The sequence below is a fragment of the Bombus fervidus genome, chromosome 9 (assembly GCF_041682495.2).
Source record: "Bombus fervidus isolate BK054 chromosome 9, iyBomFerv1, whole genome shotgun sequence".
In the NCBI taxonomy this organism is placed as follows: Eukaryota; Metazoa; Arthropoda; class Insecta; order Hymenoptera; family Apidae; genus Bombus; species Bombus fervidus.
Window position 1 is genome coordinate 6,671,206 of NC_091525.1, and position 19,558 is coordinate 6,690,763.

General features: G+C 46.2%; 1 protein-coding gene across 3 annotated transcripts in view; it reads right to left on the reverse strand.

The window, feature by feature from the left end:
* The window catches only part of Eip93f (Ecdysone-induced protein 93F), a 71,560-nt gene that overhangs the window by 26,816 nt on the left and 25,186 nt on the right, over nucleotides 1-19,558 (reverse strand). For all 3 annotated transcript variants that reach the window (XM_072010191.1, XM_072010188.1, XM_072010189.1), the window contains exon 2: nucleotides 12,051-13,173. In XM_072010191.1, the coding sequence (XP_071866292.1) occupies nucleotides 12,051-12,144 (94 nt within the window). In that variant the 5' untranslated portion in view covers nucleotides 12,145-13,173. The remainder of the gene's footprint in view (nucleotides 1-12,050; nucleotides 13,174-19,558) is intronic.

Genomic DNA, 19,558 nt, shown 5'->3' on the forward strand with positions numbered 1-19,558 from the left:
AATTAAACGCACACTACATAACTCTCAGTGGAAAACTGCTGGTATCGCTAACACGAGAAACTGAAAGCCCCTTAAAACTTCAAGTTATACTATGTAAGCATCAAACGCTTCTCGTGATAAATCGTACACGTTACATACACATTATTGAGTAAAACAGAAATACAATTATTCCGATGATGTTCGGTATCGTTGCTCTTCGATCGTTTCTAATCTCGATATTTTTGAAGAGAATGGCGTAAAGAACGCTCGCTGTTCGCTGGATATTCACGGTGAGCAAAGTTCCCGTCCTTGATCGATTCTAGAAGTAATTAGACGGGTGGCGGCGCGCCTTTGGATGAAATTCCAGGCAGGAGGTGCCGAACCAATCTTATCTCGCGTGCCATTTAAGAAGAGGAAGAAGTAGGGCAGATGACCACGCCCGGGATTAAGCCAATGATGACGTAGACTTGGCACCAGGAACTTCTCCAGTGTATAAAACGATTATCCCCACCATCTCCGCCATTTCGTTGCAATAAAACGTTGCCGCGCATCGAAAGAATTTCAGAAACTCGACCCGAGTCCGACGTTGGGCCGAGTATCTTAAATTACTCGAAAAATTCCAACGACCTTTATGAGAATATCTTGTAAAAATTAAGTAGCTGGAATAGATATCTGTATAGAGGTGGAATATTTCAAAATAACTTAATAGGAATTTAAAATGGAATTTCTTCCAAGTATCGAGGCTTTGCTATTTCTTTGGAAAAACTCTTTGTAGAGGTTGAAAGAGAACGGAGCATGTTCCGGGAAAATAACAAATGGAATCGTGTTGGAGAGGAATTTCCGGTATTTCCCTGATCCAGCGATCGCTATGGTCGTTGTCTTGATAAATGGTGAATCAAAATGAGGAAGATTCGAGAACGAAGGAGAATCTACTTTCCACGGGCGTCCTCCGTGAGCCGAGGATATAGCGGCACCATTCTTCAATTCTAAATCGAATGGCCTCGGGCCCCATCCAACCAATGGCGGAGCCGTAATTTTAGATCCAAGCGCGCGCGCTATATTTCCCCCACAGTCCTGCGTCTTGGTGCTATTCCCTTGGTCCCGTCACTAATCGCCGGCCCGTTTCGACCAATGGCAATCCGGTTTAGACGAGAGTAGAAGGTTAGGAAATGGGTGACCGGGCATGGTGGGGCTGCAGCTGGCTCTCACGGCGCACAAGGCTATCCTTTGTCCGAAACTCGCTTGCGATTCGCCGCCGATGCTAAACCTTCAGGACGATAATAACCAAATAATTACGATAACGACCCCGGTGCCGGACAACATCTATGCTTCCGGTCGAGATATTATTTCTCGTATGTACCGAATTTCCCTTATCCCATTATATATTCGGTACAGATCGACCTGACACGAAATCGAACATTTTTTCTTACAGGATGTCGTGCTTTTGATTTCTTCGAAACGATCCTCTTACACCTTTGCGTCGACGTGTCTCGAACGTTACAGTTCGTACACCTTGTGACAGACCTGTACCGAAGCTTATCGTTTCAGCATGTCACTCATCAGGCGTCGTGAAAGCTTACAATCGAAGATCTTCTAGTACAGATTTGACGATTCGATGATTCGACGAGGTAAGTATCAGCGAGAATAGACGAAAATCCGCGGGATTTATTTACCGTTACGGTAAGTAGCTGGACAAACGATCGCGCGATTGCTCGTAGTGGTAATAAATAGCATCCATAAAGAACGGTTAGGTTTATTGCGATCTCGCTTTAATTGCAACGATTCGAGTGTCTTTCACCGGTTCGAAGGATCGTTCGTAACACTGGCGTAAAAATATTCTTGGTCGCCTACTCGAAAGTTATCAGCGTCGCTTTGTTACACGATCACGAGATTCCCATTCACCGGCGAGAGATCGGTTACTAGTTTTCGAGGCGAGCAAAGGACAGAAAGCAAGATGGATGTCGAAATCCACGGAGCGTTACTTGTCTCTCAACAAGGCATGGAACCCAGCCGTGCCTCATTAAGATCTTGAAACGATGCTTGCCAAAGATAGAGTCTCCGAAGGTTATTTGTTAATCTCGCAGCGATATTAACACCTGAAGAATTATCGGTGAAACATTACAAGCAGAGACGGGATTCTTCGAGCTATTCAAACGATTCAACGTACGTCTTGCTAATGTATTCTAACGAGGTAAACGAAAGTGAGTAAACAACGCGATTTATCGAGAGAACTGTTGGACGACTGTTCTCGTAGAAGAGAAAAATCTGGACAAATTATACGGAACAGGAAATCCCAGCCGCCAAAGGCTGTTACAAAAGCATGGTAACGAACAATGTACGAAGAAGGGCACAGCCTTTTCAGCAATGCTTCAACTCCTCTGACTGACTAACGAAAAGTACCAGCTGCCCCCGAAAATTTTGGTCTTTCACTCTCTTTGTCCTTTAGACTTTAACGTTCGTTCGAGCCGTCACCCCGTGTACCAGACGCTAGGCGCAGTCGATGTATTATCGAGCAACTGCTTCTTTTTCTTCAACAATGTTCGTCAAGGTGTGCACGCGTCGGTACGTACACAGATCTACGTGAGAATATGTACGAACGTAGGCTGACCTCGCGGACCATTCTTCTTCGTTCCTCCTTCTCTCTTACTCTTTCACGTTCTTTCCCTCTCCTCGGCTTGCCTCCTCTCGCTCTCTTTCGCTTGCCGTACAGCTCTCCTTGTCGCTCCACCTTTTCGCCTTCTCTCCTTGCCACTCACTCTTCCTCGACGATCCTCCACTGGTATAATGACCTCGGGAATCACTGCTCGGGTCGAACTAATGGAGCGATATCGTGCAATGAAATAATATACTGGAACAATGTGAAATTACAGCTCCGGCCGCTGCATTTACCGAGAGCAGACCAGAATTTTCAAGATTCTGTAGCGGCACATGAGTAGAGGACAATTCAAATCATGTTGTTGTTTTGCCTCGGAGTATCAAGATCGTTAGGATACAAGTAATGTAAGAATAAATAAACTCCGGATAAAACAATGTCGCCGCTACGTCGAACGAAGACTAATTTTAATCTTCCGACTCCCCCCGACCAGTATAAGTAAACCGACGTAACCGAAAAGAGTTTAGTATCTACCAGTATCCACGAGCTATCTAAGTGTTATCACGAGTTATCTACCGAGTTATCGACGATTAACTAGCGAGCATTTATTGAGTATTAATTAGCAATTTTACTTTGCGGTTTATATACTGTACGAGCGACTCAACGAATACAATCTGTATATTTATTTATTATTTTAAATATATTCGACGATTTCGACAACAAGCAATAATATCTAATAAATCTCACGGTCAAACATCCTATATGTAAGTCCTCTACAATTCGCGACTTGATGATATATACACCGAGACACAAAGAGTAAACAGAGACTAGCCCGCCTCCCCCACCCACTCCTTTTTTTCCTCTCGCCTGTTTTGTTTGAATAGCATCTCCTTTTTTTCTGTCTCTAATCAATCGAGAACGATGCACGACTCCTACAAACCGGTAAAGTCTCGGTCGTGGAGCCGACATTCAAACTCGTGTCGAAGAAACTCGCCATACCACTTGGCAAACGTTATGCCGGTACGCTAGGTATTATCCAACCTGGAACACGATGATCACGGTGTTCACGTTCAAAGTTACTCGAATGGAGCTGGTTAAGGTCGGAAGTGTATAACAAACTTCTAAATGGGAAGACAACTTTATCGTCCGTTTCCTCGTGTCTCGGCCCTCGACGCTTCGCAAAAGTGATAACAAAAACGAAAATCCTGTTGATATGGTGAAAAGGAACGTGGATCGGCTCGTACTTTCGTCATATTTTAGCTTGCTAAGCGATGCAAGCGGCAATCGGATACCAGACGTACCGGCACAGTCGTCTTGTGACCCATTTATCGTTCGCTGCTGTCTAATGTTACCCGCGGGAAGAGTTGCATTGCAAGATTGCCGTGTGGGTTACGTGAAATTCACGATTTTAACGCGGCGATAAAGAAGTGACATTGACGAATTGGAATAGAACGGTTGGAACGCGGCACGGCGGAAGTGGGAAGGACATCATTATGTCGCGTTCATATATCAAAGCCTTAACATCCTTTTTCCATGCCTAATTATTTTGATAACGAAATCTGTCGCCAAATGTATTATGCGACGCCGTCTATGAGTCAACACTTGCAAGCAACGCTCTATTCGATCAACGATGGAATAATACAGATGTTTTTAATTTCAATCGAAAGAACGTACATACCTACTGCAAAATTCATAGAAATATTTAAGACAATGGTATTGGTAATTGCTTTGGCTTTAGCTCTATTTTAGTTCACTATATTATTCTTTTGTAGCGAACCAGAAGACAGTTACGTAGAGATCAGTTTATCTTGTACTTCCCAATTTTAGTGTACTGCGTCGACACGCAGTTGTAATTATAATACGAATACAATGCTTATCAACTGCCTGTGTCACAAGGAAAATTAAATCATATCTATATGTTGTGGATTTTATTACAAAGCTATTTTATGCTTAAAGTTAGCAAGTGCCGCACTTACACTTACGAACGAGTGTACCCGTTATGTAAAAAAAGAAAGCAAAGGGGAAAAAGGCGAGTAAAAGTATAAAATCCAGTTTCTATTCAAGAATCTCTATATCCGAATATTTTTGTTACTATCAGAATAGGTAAATATAACTACTAGTGTTTTCGACTCGGCGCTGAAAACGAACAGCGAGCGAACGATGTGGGCTAGAAAAAAATATCATCATGATGTGTGTTTAGACACGGGTTGCATCCCAGCGACGAAAGGTGCGACATATGAAAGAGAGAGAGAGAGAGAGAGAAGAGCGAACGGCAACAGAGAGAGAGAGAGAGAGAGAGAGAGAGATAGAGATAGAGAGAGATAGAGAGAGAGAGAGAGAGAGAGAGAGAGAGAGATCTAAACGTGAGGACAGAAATGACAATAGTCAGCGTACAGGAAGTATTACGAGCTAAAAAAAGAAGAACGATATGCAGTGGCTCATGAAAGTATTCAAACACTTACCAAGTAATCTTTTTATGAATATATTCTGTGCATTATGTGAAACTTTTCGAAATTTATAATAGTAAAATTAGAAAGCAACCCGAAAATGTATAATTTACAGGACTTACTTACTGCAAACATACGTTTAATGGAAAATTAATACACAGTATCAATAGTAATCTTAGACGTACAATTAGTATAACAGATGGTCTCGATACATATTGTGGCTTATTAATATATTGAATAATTGATTGTTCAAGTGTTTCGTGTAGTGTATATATATATATAAAGTTTCTAGTATCGTTGGAATGTTTAGGTGAACCACTGTATAACCGAATACGAGAATGAAGAGATACGAAGAATAACCGAAAATAAAAGAGAAAGGAAGATAAATCGGATAAGGAGGAGTTCCGAGGATAAAAATGCAAGTGAAAATAAGATAAGAATAGAAATTGAAAAGCAAGAATAGCGAGGACGCACGATGGAGAAACAGTGGGAGATACCACGTTCGTTGCACGTTCGCAACGTGCAGGCGTGCGCAGAGACACATGCACACGCGATAACGTTGACAATGGGTGTGGACATACACTTGTATCAACTAATATCGTCATTTTGACGTCGCGGTAAAGCAGAGCTTTGTGCGGATGAAATTCGATGGCCGATCCAAAAAGACAGATTAAAATGCAACAGATCACCGTCGCCATCCGTTATCGGATTAACGTTCCCAGTTTTTTTACTAGTAGATCTAACGGGCCGTTTCGCAAATTGTGCCGTTTAACGGGAAATCTATAAATTTATTGCTCGCCGACGGAAAAAAGGCAAGCGACCCGTTTTCAGGACAATCCACGCGTTTCACTTGGACAGGTTGATTGTATTATTCGATATTATTAATAATTTCACAGGCAGTCCATAACGTGTATATTCTGTATTTCATTGGTTCTAATTCCTAAATCGGAAATATTTTATAATTCAATTGATCTTTGATACTTTCACAGTGTAACAGGCGAGAGACTCGAGCAAGTTGTCGAATATGTACTATAAAGTATAGATACTATAAATTTCACATTTTAAATATTATTACACCGACGAATCTATTAACGAAGTTGTTAGACTTCGTTGCCGAAAAAAGGTTAAAAGGGTGTATTTTTGCATCTATAGATTGGCTACCACAATTGGTTTACAAGTTACAAATTACGAATTACCAATATTAATAGTCTTGCGTAGCACATACAGGAACAGGTTGGCTAATAAAACAAATGAAACTGCAGGTTATCTGATCATCTTATTTGACGAAAAATTATGAAACGATGAAAAAATATTTTCTAACCTATGACTTGTAACTTGTCAATGTACTCATACCATACATCATTAGCTCGTGATCCTGGTGATAGAAATTTTGCCGAAATATAAATAACGAAATAATTACATAGCTGTGAAACTGTCCGTACTAAATATTTCTTTATTTGATTACACTGTTAGATGGTTAACTTAACATTAAATTAAGCCCCTAAGCTAAGATTACTTATGCTTCGAAACTAAACACAGTTACCCATGTGACCATACGTTAAATTACCGACAGATTAGGCGGTTGTGTCTTAAGACCACGAAAGTGCTGACTCATAGAGGACACTTTAGGAAACTAGTAGACGATTCGTTCGGATTTCAATCGTCACGATTTATACGTACATCGTTTGTAGTGCTATTGACCTTTTTATGTGTTTGCAATTTGTTTTTCTAAAAACCGCTTATGGATTATCGAGAACGTGTAAAACGAAAGATTTCTTCAGTTTTGGCTGGTTTTTTAAATAATTGCTAAATTTCGCGAATTACGATCGTGTCGAATGTAATCGCAGGTGAATTAGTGTCCGGGGACTACGCGTCTTAAAAACTAGAATGCAAAGTAGTAGGAACGAAAGAGAAGAAAATAATCGTTGTTTCGTTACTTACTACATTGTAGATTATCGATCGAGACTTTCATAAATCGGTCAAAATTGCCCGTAAGGCCTACTTTCCTGATTTGTGACGGGTAAAAGCGGATCCTACGAAGAAATGAGAATTTAACTAACCTACGAATGCAACCAACGAATGCAGCTAACAAGTGTAACCAACGGAGCCAAATATCCACATAATTGTAAGTACTATACACGCTTTCGTTACGAATTTGTTGGACGTTCTTTATCGTTTCGTTTATTTCGTACAAGATAAATATAAAGTTCAGATAGAAAGTGAAAATAATTGAATCGGTAGGTAGTTAAAAATCTTGACAATCGCAATAAAATATGTCTGAACCATATAGACCATCCTATGGAAGCTACTTGCGCTGTTGCACAGCGCGATTTAAATAATACATGGGACAGATAACTGGTAGACAAAACTGATAAAACGAAAAAGAAATTGTATCGCGAAAGAGATAATTTATCAAGTACAAAGGGGACAAAATTACCGGTGTACAATATGAATTTTACAACTAAAATCGACTACTCGCTGCAACACGTCCGTTATATTTTACAAGGAGAATGATCATTAATATCGTTTATTGATATTAATTTCTGTCAAGCTTCGTAATTATCTGACAGGGCATGTGATCATTTAATGGATTATTATGCGCTTCCATCTGAGTATTAACTCATTTTCCACGTTTTAAAAAACAGCTCGACACGGTTCGTTGGTAATTTTCGAAATTGTTTACACGCGATGCCTGGGCTCATTTACACATGGCGAAAAATATTTTATAAAATATTAATATGCGCAAAGTTTGCGCTTTACGCCCGATATTACCGTAACAAAATATTCCCACTTGGAATGAAAAATTAACAAGGGGAAATTTGATCGCGGCCGCGTTCGCGAGACTAAAAGGATGCTTGGAAAAATAATTTCTCTGCGTAGGCATCGCACGAATCGGTGTGAAGAAAACGCGTCGGCGTACAGTCGATACAGCAAATAAGAATAATATCAAACGACACGGACGAGTAAAACTCACATTGAATATCGAGTCGTCGGGTCGTTTGATAGAGTGCCATTCCACGCAGTAACCACAAAGTCGTCCTTTTGCCGGTTCTCTCTCGAGCGCGGTTCGTTAGGTCGTGCTTTCGAGCACTAATGCCGCTTTGAAGTTTTTCGGGAGGCGTTCCAAGGCGTTGCATCGCCCGGCGAAGAGTAGATAAAGACAAAAAGAAGGTGCCGCGTCATTTTCGTCAATTTAACTTGGGTCTCCCTTCCTGGTAGGCCACGTAGGATCGCTCGGCATTTCATCCCCCACCGAACCACCCTTCTCGCCACGTCCGCCCCTGTGGGCCACTCACCCCCACCGTTCGTATTCGCCTCGTCTCACTTCGTCTCACCCCTCCGCGCGCGGCTTGCTTCGCCTCGTCGAAGCGAGGTCAATCGACGGAGAGGGCTGAAGACGACCCCCACCCTTCGTCACCAGCCTCCCTACCACGGCTACTCAATATCGTTTCATTACGCACCCTGCTCCGCCATACCCATCCTCCACTTCCACCCTCGGAGTCTTGCTACCCGCCACCCTCGCTGCGCCTGCACCGACACCCGTCGCCACTGCACCCTCCCATCTTCCTCGCCCTGATCACCCCTGACCCTCCACCATGCCCCTTACTCCACCCTTTCCTCCACCGACTCCTTCTTCTCCTCCTCCTTCCTTCTCCTCCTTCTCCTCCTTCGCCTTCATTCTCTCCTCCTCCTCCTCCTCCTCCTCCTCCTCCTCCTCCACCACCTCCTTCTCCTCGTTCCCTTGCCGTTTCACCCCCTTGAACGTCTCGTTCCTATCTCGGCGACGAAACACGAATGCCCACGAATTTTTATTGTTACTTCTCGCGCTGCTTCCTCTCGCCTCCCCCTCTCACGACCTTTTTTTTTTATGCGCCTTTTAACGATCAGCAGTAACTGCACCCACCCGAACACTCCTGCTTTTCCTACCTCCTCATCCCTCTTCGCCATTCTCGGTCCTTTCCTCCCTTGCGCCTTGGAGGCGAGCGTTTTCGAGAAAACCGGTGGTACGGGTATGGGTATGGTACAATGGGAAAAAAAGAACGGAATAGGCGAGCGGAAAATTGTACCTTTGCAAAGTATTCGTTTATCTTGCACAATGTAACGAGCAATAGGGAGAGCAAATAAACTTTTGGCCGTCGAATTTTTTGTTTTCAATTTGATGAAAAAACAAATCTCTCTCTCTCTCTCTCTCTCTCTCTCTCTCTCTCTCGTTGTATCTCGCGTCGATCAGCACGAATTTTCATAGGCCTACCCCGGCTCGATCGTGTTACGTACAAAATTTTTAACGCTCCATTTTAATTTTCGACGGTGTACATCACAACGGGGATTTTCATTCGATATGTATGTTGTACATATACTTCTCTAGTTTGAATGCATCAGCAACGAGCGTCAACAAATGCTCTCCGAGCGAGTACACGTGGCGTACCTATCTGTCAGAGCTGCAGATCTGTCTGCAAATATTTTCACTCTGTATATACGTACTCTACACGTCGATCCTCTTGTTCCTGGTAATCTCCCGTGTCCTGTGGTTGTGCGACGTCCTCGCGAGAATACAGCCACGGCGAATCGGCATCCTTACCGTTCTTAATCGCGACGTGCAAAAATCTCGCGGCCCGATGTCACGTCCAGCATCGATCCGAAGATTCGAATCGATGGGAAATGGCATCGCTTCATTACCTCCGGTTCGACACGCACGTAACAATCACGCGTGATTAATCCGTTCGATGTAGATTACCAGTTACGACCACTTTCCGTACTCGAAAATTTTCAAAACCCTCGGCATCGATCGCCGCGCGTACACGTTCAAGCAACACGTGCAACGTAACAGGTCGCGATAGCAGTTGCTCGCGTGAGGCAGAACGATCGCGGTCGGTTCACAGCGAAGTCGCAAGAGCGTGGAGCAACATCTTGATATCTCGGAGCATAATCGACGACACTGAACCACGATGATGACGACGACGACACTGACACCATGAATTTCTTTCACGGTCCTACGGAACACTCGACAACTCTCTCTCTGTACCAGGCCACGTTGCACCACCAAAGAAAGAGCGCTACTAGTGCGGGATGTGAGAAATAGAGGCACTCATGGATTTCAAAAGCCTGCTGCTATCCTTCGTCACCCTTTCCCGAACGCTTACTGGTTGATCTCCGAAGATCATGGAAGTCTCGAGAGGAGTACGCCGGCAGAGGTCTAACGCGCACATACGCAGAGCTCTTCCTCGCGCTCTCCTACACCCCGCGTTTCCGCTTTCTCTTTCTCCTTTTCTCGGCAACGAGCCACTACCACCTTGCTTTTTAGAATCTTCGGCGGCCGAGAGAGGAGGAGAACCGATCGCGAAGAAAAAAGTGGAAATACCAGGGGTTTGGGAAGAAATCGAAGGGCGGGTGTAGGAGTTGGGAGAGGGCGGGGGAGGGTCGGGCGAGGTGGAAGGATCGAGGGGGTTGGGAAGGACTCGCGAAAATTTCTCGACCACCAGCGGCAGCTGCGTTCCGAAATGAGGAGAGACGCGAACGAGAGAAGAGGTAGTAGGGACAACGAAGCTAGTCTGATGGGGGAATAAAGGTAACGGAGGGGTCGCGAGGGGGGCGCAAGGTGGCGGAGGAGAAGGAAAAAGGGGGACGTAGGGTGAGGTTACGAAAGTGGAGGAAGAAGCGTAACGGCGAGTGCACGCAACAGCGGCGCGCGTGGAAACGCGCCTTCTACGAGTAGCAGAACTCTTCTCTTGACGGACTAACCCAAAGGCGGAAGAAGGAGGGAGCGAAGGGGGAGTAGGAGAATAATGGTGGGGGCGTAAGCGACGAGCGGGCAATAGAGGGATGCGGATCGGGAAGAGGGAAAAGGGAGAAGGAGAAAGAAGGGAGGTAGTAAGAAGAAGAAAAGAAGGTTTCGGGCGGCGGCCGGGATCGCTCGGTTGTCTGTGGTCAAGGCACGCAGCTTGTGCAGTATTCTCTGCGCGCCTTACTCTCTTACGTAGAAGCTGTCGCGGGTGCGATGGTGTCGGCGCTGCCCGAGGCGGCTTTCGCGGAGAGGGGCTGCCGCACGAGAGCAACTCTATACTTCTTTTTCGTCCGTCTCACGACCGTCTAATCGAAAACAAGATCGACAATTTTTCGCGGAATATTTTCTAATTTCCAGCTTTTCGAAATACGCATTTTTAGGTGTAAATAGATTTGAAAAAAAAAAAAAAGAAATATGTCTGCGAACATAATTAAGAATACAGTCTGTTTTCTGATAATTACACATTCACGCGTACAATTTTCGTCCGTTCGTTGTCCGAAGACGAACTCGTAAATGGAGCAAAGATTAAAATTCGCAACTGGGAAGTTTAGCCTTATCTGTGGCACGACGCCGGGAGAGGTGTTATTTCATGAAAATTGTACAGAGAGGTGAAATATTGTAGAATTTAGCAACCCTCAGAGAGATATACGCGCGAAATATTGCTCTGTTTCTCGACAACGTGCAACCACCCTGTTGAACGTACGGACACGAGTAGGAGTCACGCCTGGCTCACAGTCAACCAGGATTCGGCGTTTCGGGTTCGCAACAGGTCTCACCACCGGCGTTCGTTCTCTCTCTTTCTATCTTTCCCTCTTCCCCTCTTTGACCCCTCTGCCTCCCGTTCCCACCCTCATCCTCTCGCCACTCAAACCCCAGACTCACCCCACCCTTCGCAGCCTCATCTCTCTCTCTCTCTCTCTCTCTCTCTCTCTCTCTCTCTCTCTCTCTCTCTCTCCTGCATCACACATAGATGCTTGACTCTGTTATTGTATCTATATATCCTTGACACATTCGAAGAGTCACCAGCATGTGAGATTCGGAACGTGAGTCAACATGATCGTACAAATTATCCCTAACATCTGTATATAGACTGCCATAGAACGTAACAATTATATAATTATCAGCTATTCAAAAATTATGGTTCGAGATTAAAGAGAAAAATGTTAAGGAATAGATTCGATGCGTGCTCTCCGATCGCAGGGTTCGCGACCTAGAGAGGGATGAAACCGTTGGTCGCAATTTAACTCACCGACTACGAAGACCATATTCTTTGTCCATCGCAGCAGCTCCCGTCGGATGTGTCTGCGTTCCTGTATGCAACGGGCATAGGGGCAATCCGCCATTTTTGAAATCACATCTTAGAATGAATGTGTGTGCGTGCCGGCCGGGTGCGCCTGCCTCGAGTTCCCGCGTGGATGTCCACCCCCCACGCCACCGGCCGTCCTCCGTCCACGTCCTCGTCGTCGTTGTCGTCGTCGTCGCCGTTGTCGTTCCCGTCCTCGTCCTCGTCCTCCTCCACCTCCTGTTCTTCCTTCTGTTTCTCTTGCTCCTGTCTCAACGTTCGATCGATCGACTTTCTCGATCCGCTGCTCCTTTTGATTTCGTTCGTCGTAGTTCGTCCAATGTTTCTTCGTCGTTGGACGCGCGCCGTCGACTCAAGGCGTGCGCGAGCAGGATACGAGGGGAAAAGGTAGTGCACACTGCTGTTCTAACGTGCACGCTGGATACGACGTCACGCGTGGCGTAACGTGCACCAAGACCAGGAAAAATGTTCGAGGGCCGATGATGGAAGCCCGATGGTCAAGTTAATGTTGGCGGTCGCGATTTTCGTCAACGTTCTTGTCTTCGTCTTCCTTCCCCTTCTATACTTCTTTGTCGCCGTCGTCGTTGTCGTCGTCGTCGTCGTCGTCCTCGTGTTGTTGTTGGTGTTCGTCGTTGTCGTCGTCGTCGTCGTCGTCGTCGTCGTTACGTCGGCTATGGCGGTGCTTCTTTGCAAACGTTGGAGGGATGGTGAGCCGATAGCAGCGTCGGTGACGGTGGCGGTGGCGGTAGCGGTAGCGGTAACGGCGGCGGTGGCGGTGGCGATAACGGTGGCGGCAACGGCGGCGATGTTGCTGGAGTAGGGATGAGAACGCCGAGAAACGACTACTCTCTCGTGTTGAGACAGGGTTAGGGCACGGAAACGCACAACATACGTGCACGCTTGCGCCCTGAACGGTGCGAGAGTGCAGTCTGTCGCCGCCGGCAAGTCCTGCCTTTTACTTCCTCTTTCGGCTTTCTTTCGCTTCAACCGATTTCGCCGTTCACGCTCACCCCTCCGATCCTCTCGTCCGGCCTCCTTTCGAGGAAACCGCTACTCGATCGAACGTTACCTGTAACACAAATTTCGGAATCTTCGTTATCCTTCCTCCGATACCATGGTAATACAACATCGCTTTATCTATAGACACGATCGATCGATCTCTCGATCTCTCGATCGGTTAGATTCCTTTTACGATCGATGAATGACCGAAACGATCGAGACACTGTTCGATCCGGATCACGGTTGCTCGAAAAATCGGACGAGCATTCGAGGTAGACAAAGGTTCTCGCGACACCTGCGTGTAAGGAGCGATGGGTGCTGGCCCCACCCCGAAACAGAAAGGGTGCCGCTACTCGAAATGAAACATTGCCGGTAAGAAGAACGTCAGGGCCGATGGTGTAGGTAGGAAAGGTAGTAGGGGAGACTCGCACTCTCGCGCGGTGACGCGATATGGGCAGGAAGGGTAGGAGGATGGAGGGTGGCGAGGGGGCAGGAGAAAGGGGAAGAGGAAGAGGCGCGCAGGGTGGTCGGAGGGTAGCTATAGGGGCGGATTCGCGCGTTCTACGCCTGCAAGGGGGTGGGAGAGCGTACCGCCGAGAGAAAGAGAGAGGAGGCAGAGTGCGCCTAATATGCAACAAGAGAAAAAGAATTGGCGATCAATAGGTAGTAGCTGGTAAGCGTCCTTTCATCCGCCCCCGCGGACACCCTCGTCCTTTCTACTTGCCCTATTCCCCTCTCGACCACCGTTCACCTCCTTCCTTCTCGGTTCCCTCTATCCTCGGCCCCCCCCCTTTGCGCCCCCGTGTCCTACCTTGCCAGCCCCTTGATTCTCTTACGTTCATCGCGAAACTCCTTCGCTCCATCGCCTTTGTTGTCGAGATATCCGCCCTACTCACGCGCCTAACTTCCTCTTCGTCGCCGAAAATCAAACATCACCTAATTTGCGTTTCTCTATTTCGCCTTCCACCTTTTCCCACGCGGGCCCATTCTCTCTCTCTCTCTCTCTCTCTCTCTCTCTCTCTCTTTCTCGCAACAAGGTTTTCCCTTTCTTTTCGTTCTCTTTTCTACCAACAAACTTTCGAGTAACTCTCGGCTACACGTGCTAGCGGACGACATGAGCGGAATAGCGCGTGCTCACATATACGAACAAAGAGAATAGTTAGGTGGCTTCGAAATGTAACTTCTAGTACATATGTGATGCACATCTTATGCTAATCTTAACAACGAGATTGCACGGCAATTAAACGATGTTCCTAGCCTCCCTCGTTTTGTAGAAACTTTAACGAAAAGATTCCAGCAATGTTTTCTCTTTTATCTTTTAATGTAAATGTTCTATCTGATCGTAAATTCTGTAATAAACACGAGGTAGCGAGACTTGAGGTTGCCAGCGGACAGGGTCGGGATCGATCTTCATCTACTTGTCAGGAGGCGGAAGATCGATAGTATTTCGTTGATATGACACATACGGTGTAGGTGATCAAAATCGGAGCGGCAGCATTCGTTAAAAGCGTTTGATTCTCTGTGTTGATATTCCACTCGCGCATGGACGCCGTTCGATGAATAGAAGCTAGCCGTGGGCTAGTACGGCGATATCACTGACGCTGGAAGATCGATTGGATACTCGTGCTAGGTAAGCCTATACGAACAATATCGATGAAACATACGGCACTTTCTGTTCTGCAGTTCTACACGTTTGTTCCACATTTTCCGAGGGTCGCGTGAGGATGCATTCAAGTTTTCGTCGGCGTCGTTAAACTTTCACAAGCATCCGCTGCTCGAAAGAGAAAAGAAAAAAGAAAAAAAAAGAACTTGAAATTTCGTTGACGTTTTGGTAGTGGTACTTGAGTAATTAGGGAAATTCCACCGGTAGTTTCCCATAATCTCTCTATCTCCCCTCAACCGTCCCCAATCGTTAGAAAAAAAAAAAAGCGAACGCTTTTGCTACGCGTTCCACTTTCAGCTCGGTGCGCCTCTGTGTACGTGTACGGGAGCTTCTACCGATGTCATTGAACCTTCGCAGGCATGCTGGGCGAGGGAAAAGTGACTAGACTCTCAGAGTACCTTGAAGTGGTCGGTGTTCTAAGATGCTCGAGTTTTGCCATATTAAGTATTTCTTTGTTCGACCTTTCGATTTCGACGTTTATCTTCCTTTCGTTTCTTCCTCTTTTCAATTTCTAATTACATACACTTGCGTTCGAATATCTTGGGACTTCTTCTTTAATAAAATTTCGATGTTTGATGCGGTTTAAGAATATCAAATTATACACATTTTTAAATAAAATACGTTTGCAGTACAGGTGCTTTCACTATAAAATACTAAGTTAGATGGGTTATTACGATACAATTCGTCGATAACGAACGAAGCACAATGAATGTCCTAAGATTTTTCAGCTAATAAGTATTTTAATCATGGTTATACGTTTGGGAATTTAAATAACCTTTCGTAGTAGCCGTTCGATCAACCGATCGAATTCGAAAAATTATTTTTTCGCCACTCGTTTAATTCTGCGGATGTAAAAGAGCTAACAACTCTTCTTGGTGTATCTGTACATCTTGGACGGTCACCTTACTCGCTCGGTTCCTAATCGATTTTCCCATTACGCGAATCCGGGGAGTGCTTCGCACACACTCGCTTCGTTTTCCGTCGTTCCGTGTCCAGCCTGCATTTCCGTCGACGAACAAACGGTCTCGATTCCCCTGTCCCATCTTCCCTCACTATCTCACCGTCCTTCTCTTTCTCTCTTCTTTAAGTACATCCACACGGCCATTTCTACTATCCATGTTTTCTTTTCTACATCTCTGCAATGGCCTTGCACTATGCGAACTTGTCGATTTCAAACCGACGTAATCGCGATTTCAACGTACTTTCAGATAATCGTATAAAAGTACAGAGCTTAGAAATCGGTTGACCGTAGATCATCGTTAGCATTGTTGCAAATAGGGCACGTCGTTTCCCAAAACCACCCACTCTCGGACGATCGATAAGATCTTATAGTTAATAGTAGGCTATTCGGTAGAAGATTTGGAACATAGAAGATAGATCGGAATTTTGTAGATCGTTGTTAATCGAAATACGGAAGATAAAACTGGAATTTTACGGATAATCGTTGGACGAAGAGTAATTGAAAGAATCGGATCGATTCGACTGAAATTCCTTCCAATCGATTTCTAGTTAATTAGACTCGTGATTAGAATATATCGATCGTTGTAACGAGTACCCTCGACCAGAATGGTAAAAGTTAATAAGTAGTCGCGAAGTCGTTGGCGCGTGACTGTCGAGGAGCGCGCAAAGATTCGTCGCGTTCGATCGGAGGTCGCTCGTAACGTCATTCGAAGTTGAAGTATTTTTTTCGTGGCGGAAGAAACTCGATGACGAGGGAGGAAGATAGAGAAGCGTGGCGGTGGGGAGGGCAGAGTGTAGGACTGCTTCAGGAAGAGCAGTCAGGGGCGGTCGAGAAGGAGGATGAGGATGAGGATGAGGATGAGGACGAGGATGAGGATGAGGAGGTGGAGATGGAGATGGTAGAGGAGGAGATGGAAAAGGTGGAGGATGAGGTGGAGGAGAGAAGTGGGGGAGATGGTGCACTCGGTTTTTTCTCTGCTGGGGGAGGCAATGGGCGCGAGGCAAGGGTGCGTTGGATTCGGTTACTTGGTCTCACCCCTTGGACCACCTCCACCGGCGGTTCTAGCGGCAGCAGCAACAGCGGCGACGGTGGCGGCGGGGCAGCGGTGGCGGCGGCGGCGGCGGCGGCGGCAGTCGTGCACTCTCTTTCTCCATCTACCTCGACTGCTCCTCTTTTCTCTATCTCCTTTTTCGTCTTTCTTCCCCGCTCACTCTCGGTCCCTCGCACGGCTTTCGTTTTCTCTTTCTCGCTATCTCGCCTTCTCTTGCACTTTTTCTCTCCCTCTGTTCCGTATCCGTCTCTGTTCCACGCGCCTCAGCACGGTGCTTCTCGTTTTTTTAACGAAGGATCCGCTCAATACCTCGGCTGTCATAACCTCCCGGCACCCTTCCAGGGTGGCCCGGCTGCCACAGCAAACCCACCCTCAACCCTCCGCCTTGCGCCTCCACGGGGCCCACCGACCCTCCCGACCGACGAGCCACCACCTAGCACCCCCGCGCTCTCATTCCTCTTCCCAGTTTTTAACGTTTCGTTCGACGTTTCCCTCCGGGCGAGAGCCAGGGACGGCGTAAAGGGGGAAGTGCATTTCGTCGTTACTTTGTTTTACGTCCTTCCTCGCCTCCTCCTCTTTCTTCCTCCTCTATTCTTTTCTCTTCGTCTTCGTCCCTCTTTTTCTTCCCCCTCGGCTCACATACGACCACGCGTATATCCTCTCACGCATACTCGTTCACGGCCTCTTTTTCTTCTTTCCCTTACCGACACCACCCCTCTTACTCTCTTGCTCTCTTCCTCGTCACGTCTCCTTCTTTTCTCTCCGGTCCAGTGTCCTCCATCCACCTCACCCCGTACCTCCGCTGACGCCGCCACCCTCCGGGCCACACACGCACTTCGCCGGTCCTCCCTTGCTTTCGCACCCCGAGTTTTTCGTACGTTCCACGACGCTCATATTTAAAGGCCACCTGTGCTCTTTGAATCGCCTCGCGGAACGGTTCTTCCACCGGGATACCGTTGACTTTCAATTTGACCGAACACCGTGGAAGGACGATGCGCGAGAGCGTAAAAATTCTTTTTACGAAGCAACTGACTTTTTACGGAAAAAGAAACATTAATGTGCGAGCGAGATTCTGGTCCGGTTGTTTTAGAGAGGGTGACACAATTGACCACGAAACCCTCGTCGCGCTCGACCTCTTTTGATCGAATCTGTGAACGATGAACGGTTGGCTGCACCCCCGAAATCGTGTTCGGGTTTGCAAAGATTTTTAAATTCTGGCACAGAATCTGTACGATGGTCACCTATCACGTTACGTGTATACCTATACCTATACATGTACTATATCACCATATACCTACATCTCTGACATTTTTTAACGTACGATAGCTATCTGAGAAATTGGTTTCAAAGTGATTGAATCAAGTCATTGACTCGACTAGTTGACTCGTACTTTAAATCTAATATATTAATTGCATAATTCATTACGAAATATTCAACGTGGATCGTCGAAATTCTACATTTCGAGAGAGCGGCTTTAGTCCGATGCCTGACTCGGTTGTCTGATTTACTGACACGAGGCAACTCCCAGAGAGCGTGGAAAATACAGCCGCGAAGTTAAAGGGAGTAATAAGTAACAGGGATGCACAGAAGGCTATATAGGTACGTCTTTTCTTCCCTCGAGTTCCGACACGTTCGTTTGCAACTTTCTTCTTTTTCACAGATATAGACCAATCCGTCGAACAACCTAGTGATCACCGAGTAGGAATCACGTTCATTTCCTCAATAATTCTTTCTTTTTTTTTTTATTTTTCTCTACATACTACGTAAGCCGTTTATTTGGCAAATTGGTTAATTCGACGAAACAAAGTGTGCATAAAATTGATGAAATTATGTAAACTAAGCATCGATCGAGTGTTCTGCCATTAAGAATTTAAAAAAATCCGATTTACCCGTGCATATGTATACTTTGGCCCGCATGCAATCGGCGTCTGTGCGAAAAGTGGTCTCCGTTGGACCGCTTTTGAAAACACACAAGATATACTAATTTTGTAGATCTGAAACGAGAACGTGCGAGGCAACAACAAAGAGGAGGTACAGAATCGAGGAACGTTTTGAGGGAAATTGTATGGAATACTGGAAGAGATACTCCTCGTGGCCGGTGAGAACGCTTAAATCCTGTTTGGAGGCTCTCGAGAATCCTGTGTTAGAAGTACCAGCACGACATGGTTCTCGGGGAAGCAACAGTTCGTTCCGCTCCCCCTCCTCCCGCCCGCCGCCGCTTCCACCCTCTGGTATCCTCCTTTTGCTACCCTAAACCGTTGCCACCAAAGCACAGAGTTACCCCACCCCGTTCTCTCCGTGAATCTCCTCTCGCCACTGTGATGCTCCTCGTCGTTTCTCCTCGAACTCGCTCTCTCCTTCTCTTTGCACGCTTCCATGACTATACTTTGGATGTCTACTAAATTTAGGCTCCCGTTTCTCTCGCCTTTCTCTCTCTCTCTTGCTCGCTCGCTCGCTCGCTCGCTCGCTTACACACAGTCACACACACCACTTTCTCCTCCTCTGTGCACCTTTTTCTTATTCTGCTGCTCTACAGTTACGAACACACTTTGGACACCTTCGCCGACTCTTGCTGCTCATACCGACTCGCAGAGTAAAAGGGATACGACCCCTAACACTTCAGACGCCATTTTCTTCCCCGTATAAAACGACGGCGTGAGATTTAGCCCATATCTCTTAGGGCCAGAACGCAATAAATATCTGCGACCCACGATCACGCTGCTGACTTCTCCGTCTTTAATTACACTTTCTATTGCCCTGCACTTTTTGTGTCGGTTACT